The sequence below is a fragment of the Delphinus delphis genome, chromosome 5, assembly GCF_949987515.2.
Source record: "Delphinus delphis chromosome 5, mDelDel1.2, whole genome shotgun sequence".
In the NCBI taxonomy this organism is placed as follows: domain Eukaryota; kingdom Metazoa; phylum Chordata; class Mammalia; order Artiodactyla; family Delphinidae; genus Delphinus; species Delphinus delphis.
In genome coordinates, this window is record NC_082687.1 from 48,768,960 (window position 1) to 48,785,134 (window position 16,175).

A 16,175-nucleotide genomic window follows, 5' to 3' on the forward strand; every position below is an offset into this window, starting at 1 on the left:
TCCAAGAGGCAGAAATAACACAAACTCAGGAAGCACAGCCATGGCCAAATTTGCCTTTGGTGACTACATTGGGCTGTATTTTCCACTGAAGTTTATTTTGTGTCATGTGGCAATCTCTGAAGCTTGCGTTGGGCTACAGCATACAACAGTATTTCCGGTTTGCCTTTGTCCAAATTTTAAGAATCACTTAGTAAAGAATGAGACGGGGTTTTCTGGTTTCCAGGAAAAGGATTAGATAGCCACTGAATTATGCTGTAAATCATTACTAAAATGAGGGAGAACTCTTATTACAACTAAAATTTGACACTCATTCTGTCTATGGGTGCAGGGCATAACTCATTTCCATTCATCATGCTGTCCAATATGTCAATGCATATTACAGTTTATAAAATTAAACACAAAGTGTTTCTTCCGGCCAAATAGCGTGATAAGATTGAGGAACTCCTCTCTTGCTCAGCCCATTATTCATGACAAATGTCAGAATGTGGGTAATTCCCATCTGCTGAGCAGATGCAATTCAGACCACAAAGTGCAAAGTACACCTAAGCATTTTACAGTCAACTCTGGATCCACTTTTACTCATTAAAACTGAGCTGGGAGCCTTACAGGAACAGGGAACCTTGAAAGGAGCAGGAACCCTGGCATCATTCCCCTACACCTGTCGCCCCCCCATGTTAAGTCTTTCCCTGGTTAGCACTCACCCAGGAGCTGTAATGACTAATTCTGGGTGTCCATCTGCATCTATCAGGGTCCCCTCTCTGTACTGTCAGTGCACAGTGCCAGCTTCTGTCCCAGCAAAGCTTAAGATTCTATGTGTTCGTTTAGTTAGAAGTCCAGTTTACATGGAAGTTTGCTGTTCCTTAGTTTAATAAAAACACTATTCATGTTATATATTATGTGATAATGTTTTTTAAAAATCCTTAGGATATATTATGATACAGTATTTCATGTTCGAGAAAACCAAGCTCTTCTTAAAAAATCAATTTATGTATCACACGTAAAGTATTGATATACAGGCTGTTTGTACCATGCCGACTTCTTGGGTGTCCCTGTGGCTTCTAGAAAAATTTGTAAACTGAGAAGACTGGATATGGAATTCATTTCTTATCACCCACTTTATAGCTTTGTTAGGGCAGCTGAACAGCTGTCTGGTCTAGGCTGGCGGGGGACTCTTTGGAGCTGAGAGGGAAAAGTACACAGATGATTTTTTTCCTTTTTATGAGATAGGGAGGTCCATAGGTAACATTTAAGTTAAATCCTAAAAAATACATTATAATTAGCACTGACAAGTCACCATGTATATTAAATCAGTCTTCCCTTTCCTGACTAGGGACTGCCTAGATAACACTTTAGTGGTGGCCTTTGGATCTCCTAAACCAAATAATCCCTATACTTATTTTAGGTCTCTTCTAGACTTTAGATTCTTCTGTACATGAGGGACATTTGATCACCTTCCCACAGAACATAGCCTTGGCTCTCTACCCCAATACCATTGCAATTGTTCCACTCATCTTGCTGCCTCTGTGTTGTTTTGTCCTGAAATCTGTCTTCCATAAGCTCCCTAGTGGCCCTTAGAAGCATCATACCTTACACTTGCCTGCAACCCCCAGTAAGTGCCCATTGCCTGCAGGGTGAATTTTAAGCTTCTTAAAATGGTTCACAAGGTTCCTGCCTTCTTCTTCATCACTCACCATTCCCCATTTCACATGTTCTACTCTTAGAGTCCCAACTCTTTGAGCTTTTGCCACAAAAACTACAGAAATATCTAGAATGTCCTTGTTGATATTTTCTTTGCCTAGTAAGCTTCTCACACCCTTCTTGCTTAATCCTTCCCCTCCAGAGTGCACAATAGGCAGCATCTATTCCCTCAAGCTCTCACCCACCTCAGTGTACGGATGAGGCCTCTTTATTGTGATCACACAGCAAACCATTAGGACAGGTCTTCTGTTAGAGGACAAAATTTGAATCAGTCAGCAGATAAGAGATAATCAACTTGACAATAACTTCTTCAGCTCTTTGTGCCCTTAATGCCAACAAGTCGAGTTAGAATGTTGCAGGCTACACTTTATCCTCCTGTTGTATTAACCCATTGCTTCAACAGGTGCATAGACTAATCATCTCCAAAATTTCCTCTGGTAAAGTGCATACAATTAAAATGTGATGAAGTTTTAATATTTGGAATGCATACACCATTAGTGTAGTTGTTCACCTGACTTCCGGATTTTCTTTTCTAGTTCCTCACTTTATTACACCATTAACTTACCTAATTTTATCCCAACACTATTTTACTGAACTATTTTCTTCTTCCACATGCCAAAATCCTTCAAAGTTTCACTGATAGTCAGAAAGATCCTGCCTGTGGTGAGAAAAATATGGAAGATTTCTGTGGTATTTAGTTACCCTGTGTTACACATGGTTTATAGGTTGGCCAACTACCTCTGTAAAGGGTCAGATAATAAATATTTTAGGCTTTGTAGGCCATTTGGTTTGTATCACAACTACTCAACTCTGCAGTTATAGAAATAAAGCAGCTATAGACAATAGGCAAACAAAGTAGTGTGGCTGTATTCCAATAAAACTTTATCTGCAAAAGCAGGTGGCCTGGGACCACAGTTCGCTGACTCCCTGGGTCATTTGGAGACTTATTTCTGTGCAGAAAGATTTAGTCAGGTTTTTTCAGATACAGAAACATTTTCCAAGTAGCTTGTTCCAGAGAATAATCTTTCTAATCAAACATGGTACTGAGGTAAATACTTTGAAGGATACTTGTACCGTACCTTAACATGCAGTTTTATCAGAAACAGAAGCTGAGGGAATAAGGTTATGTAAAGATTCATTTACTTTAATAACAACTCTCACAGCTCAGCATATCAGGAGTTGCCTCCCAAGTGAACCGGAAATGTCCGTATGCTGCCCTGGCTCCCAATAATGAGAGCTATAAAAGTGTTCATGCTCTTTACCAGTATGTTAATTTTAAGGAACTATTCCACAGCAATGACTCCAATGAAACAAAATCCCTTGTGTGCCCAGTGATGTTTAGAACAGAAATAGTCATCAACACTAAAATTCTAAAGTAAGCCAGCTGGGAAACGGAAAAATAGCATGGAGGAATTCTGTAGAATTTTTTTATGTGGTGTTTGTGTGGAGTGTACTGATCCTTGGAAATGTGCGCATTAAAAATTACAAGTGAGAAAAGTCAAGTGGAAAGTATGTTTACCTGATCTCAAACATAAAAATCAATACACATGAACTCTGTCATTCATTACTCATTAAATGCTTATTGAATAAGTACCCACTATGAGCAAAGCTCTGCTCTAAGCACTGGGAAGACAGCAATGAATAAAATAGACCAAAATTCCTGCCCTCACGGAGCCAAGTATTCCTATGGGAGGGAGACAGGTATTGAAGATCAAAGGGATTTTAGCAATTACTATATCTGGAAGTTTAATATCATGAGATGCCTCCCCCATAAAGCAACTTATATAAAAAAGCTTTCCACCTGTTGATATGTTTGGTTTTATTTTAGGAATAAGACTTCTTCTGATCATTTCATTCAACCAGTGTTTGTTGAGTTCTTACTATGTGCCGTGCTCTCTTCCAGGCACATGAAACATAGTGTGAACGAAACATGGAAGCAAGCCTAGTCTCTTGGAGCTACAGTCTAGTGAAGGAGACAGAATATAAGATAAATAAATAAAATATATTCAAGGTTAGATGGTGACCAAGGGGCAGAGGTAAGGAGGAAAGCAGGATACGAATGTTGGGAGAAGGCAAACTTTCAGATTTGGTTGTCAAGAAGGACTCCTTGAGCAGGTGACTTTGGAGTAAATACCTAAAAAAAATGAATGCACTAACAGTGTGATGGCATGGGAGAGGTCATTCTGGGCAGAGGGAACAACATGTATAAGGGCCCTGGGGTGAGAATGTGCCTGGAGTACTCAAGGAACATCAAGGAAGCCAGCGGCTAGAGTTCAGTGAGTGAAGGAAAGAGAAGTAGAAATGAGATGGAAGGTGTAAAAGGGATCAGATCACAACTGGCCTTTGAAGTCATTGGAAGGATATTGGCTTTTATTCTAATGATGAGAAGATATTGAAGAGCTTTGAGCAAAGGAGAGAGGTGATCAGGTTTGTTTTAAAATAACTCCTGCTGTTGAGAATAGACAACAAACACAGGGAGGCTTTTAGGAGACTGTTGCCATAACGCAGGTGAGAGAAGATAGCTTGGACCAGCAGGGTGAGTGACAGCAGCATCTTGAGCTGTGGTAGCACAAGGGGAGGATGGAGGTGTGGCAGGAACCAGCATTCCCACTGCCAGAGCCCACCTGTCACAGAGGGTGAGATGCCTAGGAGCAACAACTATTCCTGAACTGTTGCTGTATCTCCAGTGGAAAGCATAAAGTCAGGCACATACTAGGTGCTTAAATTAGGTTGATTAAATGTTGTAAAACAAAAGAGGAATGTGAAACGAAATCTGTTTTACAGCTGTCTCCTGCTGCAGAACACTCTCCTCACCACTTTGTCTGCAGTCATTTTCCATTCTTTGGTTATTTATTTATTCTCTTATGAAAATATTTTAATTGTTAACAGTCAAAATAAAACTAACTCAAAATTTTATAAAACAACAACCCCGGGAAGAACTTGACAACAGAGAGGACAGTAGAAAAAAATTTAAAATCATCTCAAATCCTACCACCCACTAGAAATATTTTGATGTATATACTCCAGAATTTTTTTTTTTTTTTTTTTTTTTTGGCTGCACTACAGAGCTTGTGGGTCTTAGTTCCCTGAACAGCGATCAAACCTGGGGCCTTGGCCATGAAAGCCTGGAGTCCTAACCACTGGACAGCCAGGGAGTTTCCTTTTACTCCAGAATTTTAAACAAAGAATATTTTTAAATGTCAGTTTGTTACTGTCAGATAAAAAGAACCTATACTTACACCATGTGGAAAATAACTCCTTCCTTGTTTATCAGGAAAGTCTTTCAAAATAGCACATAAATTAGCTATTACACATTGTATATGCAAAACTATGTGTTTATATATAGGATTACCCTTATATATATATTACTATATATATATTACCACTCCACCCCCCGCAGGGAAGGCAAAGCTTTCATCAGTGTTTCAAAAGATACTGTGACTTAAATGGGTTGAGAACCACTGCTTTAGATTATAAATTCAATTCAAACAGCTCTTTGCAGCCAGTCATTTCTTCATTATGGAAGATTTTGAAGGACTTTTTAAAAATCAAATTCAACTTTGAAATTATTAACACACATCTTCACTAAGGGAAAGTAACCACCTAAGACCAGATTTTATTTGTTTTACTTTGATGATTTATTTATGAATTAACACCTTCAACATTTGTTGATGTCCTAAGAAGGCTTCAGTTTTCAATGACTTATATTAAAATGACAGAATAGTAAAGATTCCATTGAACCATTTTTTCCTATCTCATATCTTTTTGAACTGAAGGCACCATTATTGCCTTCTACCATTAAAAAGCCTAAGACTGATTGTAACTGAATGTAATATTGTTTTTTTAGGGAACAACTTAATTCTTTATTGAAGACCTATAACATCTTTTATAGGAACCAGAAAAATCTGCATATTTTATATGGACAGGTAAGCCCGTCAAAGAAATGCAGTACAGTTTAATTCACAGGAGAAAAAAATCCATAAAAGTACAGAGAAGTCAGGATAAGTTGGAGTCCGTAAGGCAAAACATCTGGGAGAAGCAGGTGAATCTTTAACTTGATCAGGATTTTTCGGTTTTAGACTATATTGCAAAATCCTAGTCCTGAAACATGTGACTTTCCAAGTATTTTTTTAGAATGGGAAAACGTTTAAAACAACTTTAATGACATATTTGCTTTCTACTTTAAAAACAGAGTATGAACATCTTTTGAACAGCAATTCCATTAAAAATCTATCCTAGAAACAATTCAGCAAGCCTTTTTAAGGTTGCAACTGGCAGGCTACTGTACAAAGTGGCCTTAGATTGGTTTTTTAATGCCTCATCCTCCACAGGTCTTCCTACTCAGTCTTGTATTCTAATGAGACTCACTTCACATCTTTACAATATCTTCCTGGTCCTAGGGAACATTAGAACTTTCTACCTACGTTTCAGATCTTCAAATGTGTACAGCATTGACTTTAGGCCACCACTGTTCCAATCTGTAATTGGAACAGAAGGAAATTTATAAACCTCTCTGGCCTTTATTAGTGAGCTTAAATGATTTAGTTTGATTGGACATTTCAGTTACCTTCCCAAATGTAATTTCCTACAGAATTAGGAAATAACTAATCCCTTTATAAAGAAATGGGCCTAAATTTTTTAAATGGCCTAATTTTAAATTATTTCAATATTATCCTGTATCTTAGATCTCTCATATAGGTAACTGTAAAAATATAAAATTTAAGAAAAGATCAAAACTTTAAGAAAATGATTTCATATTTTAATTCGGTTGTTTCCATAGAATTCATGATGTTAAGAAGTTCATTTCCTTTAGGAAAATGTTTGAATTTTGATGTGACAAGCATATAAGTTGAGGCGTGTCATTTCCTATTCTGTGAATCAGTGCTCAATCTGCAAGTCATTTGATTTTTTAGAATAAAGTGCCCTGTCTTACATAATTTTTTAAAACTGTATGAAGTAAAGTATACAGTGAGAATATCAGATTGCTTAATCTTTCCATCTTTACTTACCGTCAATAAAGTTAGAATCCCGGGCTTCCCTGGTGGCGCAGTGGTTGGGAGTCCGCCTGCCAATGCAGGGGACACGGGTTCAAGCCCTGGTCTGGGAGGATCCCACATGCTGCGGAGCAGCTAAGCCCATGCGCCACAACTACTGAGCCTGTGCTCTAGAGCCCGTGTGCCACAGCTGCTGAAGCCCATGTGCCTAGAGCCCGTGCTCCGCAACAAGAGAAGCCATCGCAATGAGAGGAACGTGCACTGCAACGAAGAGTGGCCCCTGCTCACCGCAACTAGAGAAAGCCCGTGCACAGCAACAAAAGACCCAACACAGCCTAAATAAATAAATAAATAATAAAATAAATAAATTTAAAAATAAATAAATAAAGTTAGAATCCAGAATTTTGCAAGTCTCTGACTTAGTTACAATGATGGGCACTGTTAAAAGGGGCAGTCCATGGAGAATAGCATGTAGCTTTCTAAATCTCTGATTAATTAACTTAATGAATATTTATTGTATACAACACAGCAGACATTGTTCTAAAAGCTAGAGACATAGCAATGAAGAAACTAGACAATGTCCTGCCTTCATGCTTGCTTACATTTTAGTAGTCAGAAAAGAAACAAAAAAGTAAACTGTGTATCCAATGGCGATAAAGACTGGAGAGGGACTTCGCTTGTGGCACAGTGGTTAAGAATCCACCTGTCAATGCAGGGGACACAGGCTCGAGCCCTGGTCTGGGAAGATCCCACATGCTGCAGAGCAACTAAGCCTGTGCGACACAACTACTGAGTTGCCTACTGCAGCTACGTGCTGCAGCTACTGAAGCCTGTGCACCTAGAGCCCGTGCTCTGCAACAAGAGAAGCCACCGCAATGAGAAGCCTGCACACCGCAACAAAGAGTAGCCCCTGCTCGCCACAACTAGAGAAAGCCCACGTGAAGCAATGAAGACCCAATGCAGCCAAAAAAAGAAAGGCTGTGGAGAATAACAAAGCAGGGAAGAGGGCTCAGGAATCTAAGTGGATGAGGAAAGAGGAACATTTGACCAAAGACTGAAAGATGTCAGAGAGCAAACCTTGTAGAAGTCTGTGGGACACACATTCCAGGCACAGACATATCCAGCAGCCCAATAAAGGTCCTGAGCCTGGCTGGTGTAACTGAGGTACGGTGGGGAAGCCAGTGCAGCAGGAACCTTGTGGGAATGGGATAGTAGAGAACAAGGAAGCTATAGAGAGAACTGAGAAGGGGAGGGCACCAGAGCATGTAGGGTCTTATAGATCATTGTGAAGACTTCAGCTTGTACTTGGAATGAGATGGAAAGCCACTGAGGAGTTGTGATATTATCTAAAGATTCATTTTAAAAGGATCTCTCTAACGAACTTATGGTTACCGGGGGGAAGGTGGGGGAGGGATAGTTAGGGAGTTTGGGATTGACATGTACACACTGCTGTATTTTAAGTGGATAACCAACAAGGACCTACTGTACAGCACAGGGAACCTGCTCAATATTATGTAACAATCTAAATGGGAAAAGAATTTGAAGAAGAATAGATATATATATATATGTATAGCTGAATCACTTTGCTGTACACCCGAAACTAACACAACATTGTTAATCAACTATACTCCAATATAAAATAAAAAGTTAAAAAAGTAAAAAATAAAACGATCTCTCTAGCTACTAAGAATACATAGAGGGGCAAGAGAAGAATGAGGTAGACCCCAAAGAAACTATTGTGATAACCAGGCAAACAATGACAGTGGCATAAACTAGAATTGTGGTAGTACCCATGGTGAGTATAGCCATATTGGGGATATATTTTTAAGGTAAAGCTAATGGGATTTGCTAACGTATTGGATTTTGAGAGGTTAAGTATGAAAGAAAGTTTAATGGTGACTTTAAAAATGTTGACCTGAACAACTGGAAGGATGCGGGTTCTATTTACCAAGATGGGGAAGACTGGGAAAGGAAAATAGTTACAGGAAGAAAGATCAAAAGTTAATTAGGAACGTATTAAATTCGATGTCAAGTTTGACAACTGAAGTTTAGGGGAAGGTTTGGGCTGTATATCTAAAGTTGGGAGCTATTAGTTTAGAGATGGCATATAAGGATCATTGAGATCACCAAGGGTATTGGTGTAGATCTAGAAGAGAAAAGGCCTGAAGATTGAGACAATGAGATTAGATAAGTATAAACAAGGCTTCAGGGATAATTTATTTAGTAAATTTCAAAAGGGATGATTTCTTTTTTTAAATTAAATTTATTTATTTATTTATGGCTGCACTGGGTCTTCGTTGCTGCACACGGGCTTTCTCTAGTTGCAGCGAATGGGGGCTACTCTTTGTTGCGGTGTGCAGGCTTCTCACTGTAGTGGCTTCTCTTGTGGAGCACGGGCTCTAAGTGCACAGGCTTCAGTAGTTGTGGTGCACAGGCTCAGTAGTTGTGGCTTACGGGCTCTAGAGCACAGGCTCAGTAATTGCGGCACACAGGCCTCGTTGCTCCATGGCATGTGGAGTCCTCCCGGACCAGGGCTTGAACCCGTGTCCCCTGCATTGGCAGGCGGATTCTCAACCTCTGCGCCACCAGGGAAGTCCTAGAGATGGTTTCTGAAATTAAAAAATATTCTGATATTCCTTACATGAGAAAACCTCATTTTCTGATAATAGTTGGAGTATTTCTTCTTGAAAGCAAAAGTTAGATAACCTCAGAAGAGCAGTTATTCTATGAGTTTTTTGTTTTGTTTTGTTTTGTTTTTTGCGGTATGCAGGGCCTCTCACTGTTGTGGCCTCTCCCGTTGCGGAGCACAGGCTCCGGACGCGCAGGCTCAGCGGCCATGGCTCACGGGCCCAGCCGCTCCGCGGCATGTGGGATCTTCCCAGACCGGGGCACAAACCCGTGTCCCCTGCATTTGTAGGCAGACTCTCAACCACTGCGCCACCAGGGAAGCCCCCCTATGAGGTTTTTTTTTTTTTTTTTTTTTTTTTTTTTTTGCGGTACGCGGGCCTCTCACTGTTGTGGCCTCTTCCGTTGCCGAGCACAGGCTCCGGATGCGCAGGCTCAGCAGCCATGGCTCACGGGCCCAGCCGCTCCGTGGCATGTGGGATCTTCCCAGACCGGGGCACGAACCCGTGTCCCCTGCATCAGCAGGCGGACTTCTCAACCACTGCGCCACCAGGGAAGCCCCTCCCCTATGAGTTTTTGATATAAGGGATTCATTGTAGTATAATTAAGCCACGGAAAGATGTTATACATCAATAACTAAAATGTAGGCTCTGCATCATGTACTGCCCTTTCAGAGGGCAAATTATGTGTGGCTGTTAAGGACAACTGATTGGTACCTGACCTCACAGTGATCTGAAATATGAACTCAAAAGGAGGAGAAAGAGCAAAACTTTGTTTCAGGAGTGACTCCAAAGTAGGCTTGTCAGCCAAAGAAATAATAAGCAATATCATTTATTGAGCACTTTAAATACGAGGTCCTATGAATCAAGGATTGTTATGATTTCATTCTTCAGAAGAAGCAGCCCAGTTTTATAGGTGTTTGACATCTTGTCCAAGAGAACACAGCTAGAAAATGGCAGAGTCAGAGTTCAAACACAGGTCTGTCTGATTCCAGAGTCTAGAGTTTTCATTACACTCTCAAATAAGAATTGAGTCATTTATGTTTATATTTATTATGTTTTCTAATTATTGATTTTTCATAATAACAAGTAGTTATTGCATGTTAGAGTAGTTATTGGATAGTTGGAATGTTCTTTCTATATTTCCCAAATTTACTATAATAATAACACTACTTTAATAACAGACTTTTACATATATAAGAGAGCAATAGATTAGAAAATACATTCTATGGGAATGTGCTTTGGTATTAATATGTACATCCACAGGATAAGTAAGTGTTCAATCCTGTTTACTAATTTTTCTTTGCATAGAATTCCCTTCTTTTGTTATAATAGTTCCAACTTGAAAGAGATTACTCAAGTGCTATTGATTTTTTTCAAAAATATAATTTGTTGTGTATTTTACACTGTGTTTTTACATACATTATTTCACTTGTTCTGCATAAGTTTGTGAGCTAAATTTTTCCTGTTCAGAAATGAGAAAATAGCCACTAAACTGAACAATAGCTGTTCTTCTGAATTCTACTTTAGCACAGTTTTTAATTCTGCTTTAATTTTACGCTAAATAGAATTAGAGAATTAAAATTCCACTTAATTGAAGAAGCAGAGTTCAGAAAATATTTTAGCATACTGTGCCCTTTGGTGGGCATGTCATTACGATTATGACTTTGCTGGTTATAACTGTTTTCAAAAATAAAAGAATGTTTCAAAAGTAGAAATGTTTTGTAGATAAATTTAAAAGCCAAACAGTCCCACCTGGGAATTTATTTTTTATCTATTAAGATGTCTTACAGACCTCATTTCTAAATCTTCAGTTAAAACATTTGCCTTCTATAAATAATACAAAAACAGTGTTTGTGATGATTGGTTTCTCCCCTAGACTGACGATGGTAAACTAATTGTTGAAGGAATGCTGGACATTTTCTGGGGAGTAAAGCAGCCTATACAACTGAAAATACAAGATGAGAAGCAAATCCCTTCTTTCACTGTGCTGAAGTCACCAGATGTCTTTTCCAAAAGGTGAGCTACCTTTTATGATTTTAATTCCTTAGAAAATGATCTTCATATTTACCTTTTTTGTGTGCCTCAAGGATGAAAGCTCTAAAGTTTATACACAACCTCATTTAATCCCCCATCAACTCTAGGACGTTTGTGTCCAGGGCTCTGAGAGGTTAGGTAGTTTGTGCAAGATCCCCAATTACCATGTAGCAGAACTGGACTGGACCTCAGGTCTATGAGCGCCAGAGTCTGGCTCTTGACCTCTCTGCTGTATTCCTTCTCTTCTGCGAGACTGCATTCTTTCACTAGAAAAAACAAAATGTAAAGGCAAGATTTCATTAGCCCTGGTCTTATCACCAAAAAGAGGGGGATAAAATTTAAATTTCTCCTCTTCTTAGAACAAAGAGCTTTTCCTGCTTTCTGGAAAGGAGACTTAATTATGTTCCATCTGATTGCTGTGTCCTGTTAGTATCAGGACAAAGTGCATGTGAAGTACAGTAAATGCACAAAACAGTACTCTGTGTGGGTTTATGCAACTGTACCTTGAATACGTAAGTTGGGCTGAGATATATCTTTTCATTATCCTTTACAATTTTTAGAAAAATTAATAAATATTCCCAAAGAAATCACAGATATAAATATTGTTTTCTTCCTCCCTCCCTTCTCCCCTTCCTTTTTAATCCTTGACTTTCTAACACATCTCCTTTTTGCGTGTACATGGAGGTATCAAGCGTTCTCTTCATCCATCCTTCTATCCATAACTAGATGAGCTGGAGTTCTAGCAGGAGAGAGGATAGAGAGAGAGCAGCCAGGACCTTTTCCTCAATCTGACCTTTGGTCATAACCAAGGAAAATCGGGTATCACCTTGAGGGAAGCCCCACTTTTCCTTTGGGGAAAACACTGAAGTCCCACTATGATTTGCACCTTGCCAATCTTTCTCAAATGTGAGGTTCCAGCAATTCCAGCAATTTTATAATTCCCTACACATGTCATGCAGTTTCTTACTTTCCTGACTCTCTGCCTGGAAGCCTATCTGCTTCTCGACATCCATTTGCTAGACTCTTCCACCAATCCTTTAAGATTCAGGTCGGTAACACATTCTCCAGAGAGCCTTTTCTGACCCTGTAGTAGGTACCCTGACAACTTTTCTATATCCCTTTCAGAGCATGCCGTTAACTGTATTTTTATACCCCTGCCCCCACACCCCCAGCCTGTGAGCTCCTCAAGGGTAAGGAGCATGCTTTATTCATTTTTATCCTGGTGCTCAGCAGTGTGTCGGCACAAAGAGAGGACTCAGAATTTAGTATCAAATGAACCCCACGGAATCCTGGTGGTTAAATTACCTCTGCTCTGTTGGGTAAACTGTCTCTCCATCTACCATTTCTGATTAGTCTCCCATCCAAGCTAATGAAGGGCAAAGGGTCCCGTACTTATGAATAGCAGAAGAGAAACCACAGACAGGCAGCCTGATGAAGCCCTGCATCCCTCACCTTCAGGTACTAGAAGATTGATGGGGCTGATGATTCTAAATGACAAGGAGCATCATTTAAAAGTAAAAACTACCCCTGGGCCCTGCTTTTAGGAAACTGTACAAGATATGAATTTGGCAAAATTAGCTATCATTCTTCATATTGCCTAAGAACTCATTGCAAAGTTCTCTGAGCAGCCAGCTCTTTTTGATGCATTTAAATTATTTGAATCATGAATGCTTGATTAATATGGAACACTATGGGAAGATGTCAAAGAGTTGCAGTAAGCTACCTGTATTAGCACATTAAGCTATCACGATTTTGAATGGATATCCCAAGATATTTTCTTTAATTTCTCAAATTAAAATTCAAACCCTTGGGCTTCCCTGGTGGCGCAGTGGTTGAGAGTCCGCCTGCCGATGCAGGGGACACGGGTTCATGCCCTGGTCCGGGAAGATCCCACATGCCGCGGAGCGGCTAGGCCCGTGAGCCATGGCCGCTGAGCCTGCGCGTCCGGAGCCTGTGCTCCGCAACGGGAGAGGCCACAACAGTGAGAGGCCCGCGTACCGCAAAAAAAAAAAAAAAAAAAAAAAAAAAAAAAAATTCAAACCCCCTTGTTCCTAGAAACACTGAATTTGAGGATGAGTTTCAGAAGCCCAGGTAGACAAGGTATATTGATGCCTTTCCATATTCTGTGGCAGATTATAAATTAATCTCCTTATGATGTGACTTCCATAGAATCCATTTGCCTTTTCTTATTGTTTATCAGAACAGTGCTGTGAAACAAACATAAGTTATCTCCTTTAGTTTAAAGCTGAGAAAAAAAAATAATAAAGTTGAGAAAGACTACCCTAGAAAACTTTGCTTGCCCTTTAGCACAGTAATGAGACTTACTGGGAGAATATTTGAAGTGCAGTGTATCCGATTTTTCTGGTGGGTAAGAATTGTCAGAAAAAGATCCTTGGTCTCTGATTCCCTAGTGGGGTGCAGAGCCACTTTGTTTCAATCCAGTCCTAGACACCCTCACTCTGGTTGCTACCGTCACTGTGGTATTCGTTTAAACTCTGAGCCTTGAATGGAATTGTGTAAGGAAATGGACTATTCCCTCACTCCCTAACAATTCTTATTGTTCTCTTTCCCACACTGGGTTTCTGTGGGCAGAACTTATACCTCTACTCTCTCAGGATCACAGATTTAATATCTCCAGTGGATGGATATGGAATGTGGAATGAAAGACGTGGAAGTTGTGTACTCAGCTGCAGGAAGGGCTGCAATCTTTTCTTTCAATTCACCGTTGGGGAGAATCATCAGTTTGTCAAGCTAGTTTGTTTTAATTATCTTTGAAATGAGTCCCACTGAATCAGCTTAATGGGAGTGGTATAAGTTTAAAAGTAAATCAGTTTGAGCTGTGACCACTTGTGATCTTTTATGGAAACAATTCTACGGACAGTACTTTGATCTCTCATATCTGGTCCAAGTATTTTGTCTTGGAAATTTTTCGTAAAAACAGCTTTATTGAGGTTATGTTTGCTTGCACCAGTTTTCATTTCTGCTTTTAATTTCTTTCCAAAGTCTGCTTTGACATGCGTTGGACAAGTCATGGCAGAATGGCATAAAGAGCAAAAACTGGACAGGTGTACATTTGAATGGCATCAATAGTGTTTTTTCTTTTACAAGGTGGGTAGAGAAGTGGCCACCTTCTATGTGTCTATTTCTACCTCCTTTTTATTTTGCAGCTCATTAGAAAACCTCCCCACAGTTTAAATTTGCTAATGGTATATATCCTGAAGCTTGATCAGGGCAACGCTAACAGTCCTGTGCTTGGGCAAGTTAAACTATTTGATAGTACATGAAGTCCCAACGAGGTTTCTTTGGAAAACTTTGGGTAACTGCCTTCAAGTTTAGTCACTTGCGCAGCTGTATGTGGAGACGCTTCAAATTACACAATCCAGAGCTGAAAACGGGTGGGTTTGGGGGTGATGGGGGCGTTGTTTATTTTTGCTAAGATGGTAGGAAGGAAAATGGGCCAAACACTGACCATATTGAGGCATGTTTGTTTCTCTGTATTTGTGTGACACCACTAAGCTGAGAGAAGGTGAGGACAGGGGTGAAGTTGGGCAGGATTACCAAGAACTTATAGCACATCACTGGTCTGGTATGCTTGGGCTCTCTCATCTTCCCCCATGGGAGATACCATTGGGGTGCTTTGCCTTTTTAGTTTGCATGTTTCGTTGGTATTCTGTCTTTTCCATTGCCAACACTCTTTCTATGATAATCACATCTGCCTTTTTCAATTAATCTTCTATAGATTGGGGAAAATTGATAATTTTATCTCTCATAAGAATAACTAGAAAAGGGAGCCCTCCTACACTCTTGGTGGCAATGTAAATTGGTACAGCCACCATGGAGAACATTATGGAGGTTCCTTAAAAAAATAAAAATAGAGTTACCATATTATACTGCAATCCCACTCCTGGGCATGTATCCATAAAAGATTAAAACTCTAATTTGAAAAGATACATGAACCCCAATGTTCATAGCAGCACTATTGACAGTCGCCAAGACTTGGAAGCAACCTAAATGTCCATTGAAAGATGAATGGATAAAGATGATGTTGTGTGTGTATATATATATATATATATATATATATATATATAATGGAATATTACTCAGCCATAAAAAAGAATTAAATAATTCCATTTGCAGCAAGATGGATGGACCTGGAGAACATCATACTGAGTGAAGTAAGTCAGACAAAGACAAATACCACAAATATCACTTATATGTGGAATCTAAAATAAATGATACAAATGAACTTATTTACAAAACAGAAATAGACTCACAGACACAGAAAACAAACTTATGGTTACCAAAGGAGAAAAGTGGGGGAGGGATAAATTAGGAGTTTGGGATTAACAGATACACACTACTATATATAAAATAGGTAAACAACAAGGGCCTACTGTATAGCACAAGAACTATGTTCAATATCTTGTAATAACCTATAATGGAAAAGAATCTGAAAAAGGAAATATATACACATATATATATATATATATATCTTAATCACTTTGCTATACACCTAAAACATTGTAAATTAACTATACTTCAATTGAAAATAAAAAAGGAAGAATAACTAGAGTCTGAGTCAGGACCAAAACAGTTCTCCTTTGAGTTAAAGTTATTGCCTAAAGTTCTTGGACTTTTAAGACATTTATTTTGACTGGCTATATTCTGTATAGTACAGCTTACTAGAAAATTAATAAACAAATATATTAGGATTATCTTATCTGTGTCATAAGGCTTTTATTATGAGGCTCAAATGATATCGAAGTTGTAAAAAGACATCAAAGGAATTCAGAGATCAAGGAAGAAAAGGACCATGTTTATT

The 16,175-nt window shown here is 39.2% G+C and overlaps 2 protein-coding genes across 5 annotated transcripts in view; one reads left to right on the top strand and one right to left on the bottom strand.

Annotated features, from left to right (window-relative positions):
- The window catches only part of RASSF6 (Ras association domain family member 6), a 64,183-nt gene that overhangs the window by 25,778 nt on the left and 22,230 nt on the right, over nt 1-16,175 (top strand). For all 4 annotated transcript variants that reach the window (XM_060012388.1, XM_060012389.1, XM_060012387.1 and 1 more), the window contains exons 3-4: nt 5,546-5,624; nt 11,196-11,335. In XM_060012388.1, the coding sequence (XP_059868371.1) occupies nt 5,546-5,624; nt 11,196-11,335 (219 nt within the window). The remainder of the gene's footprint in view (nt 1-5,545; nt 5,625-11,195; nt 11,336-16,175) is intronic.
- LOC132425909 (alpha-fetoprotein-like) overlaps nt 11,329-16,175 on the bottom strand; it is a 68,750-nt gene continuing 63,903 nt past the window's right edge. The window contains exon 14 of the mRNA XM_060012378.1: nt 11,329-11,619. Coding sequence (XP_059868361.1) covers nt 11,617-11,619 — 3 coding nt within the window. The 3' untranslated portion in view covers nt 11,329-11,616. The remainder of the gene's footprint in view (nt 11,620-16,175) is intronic.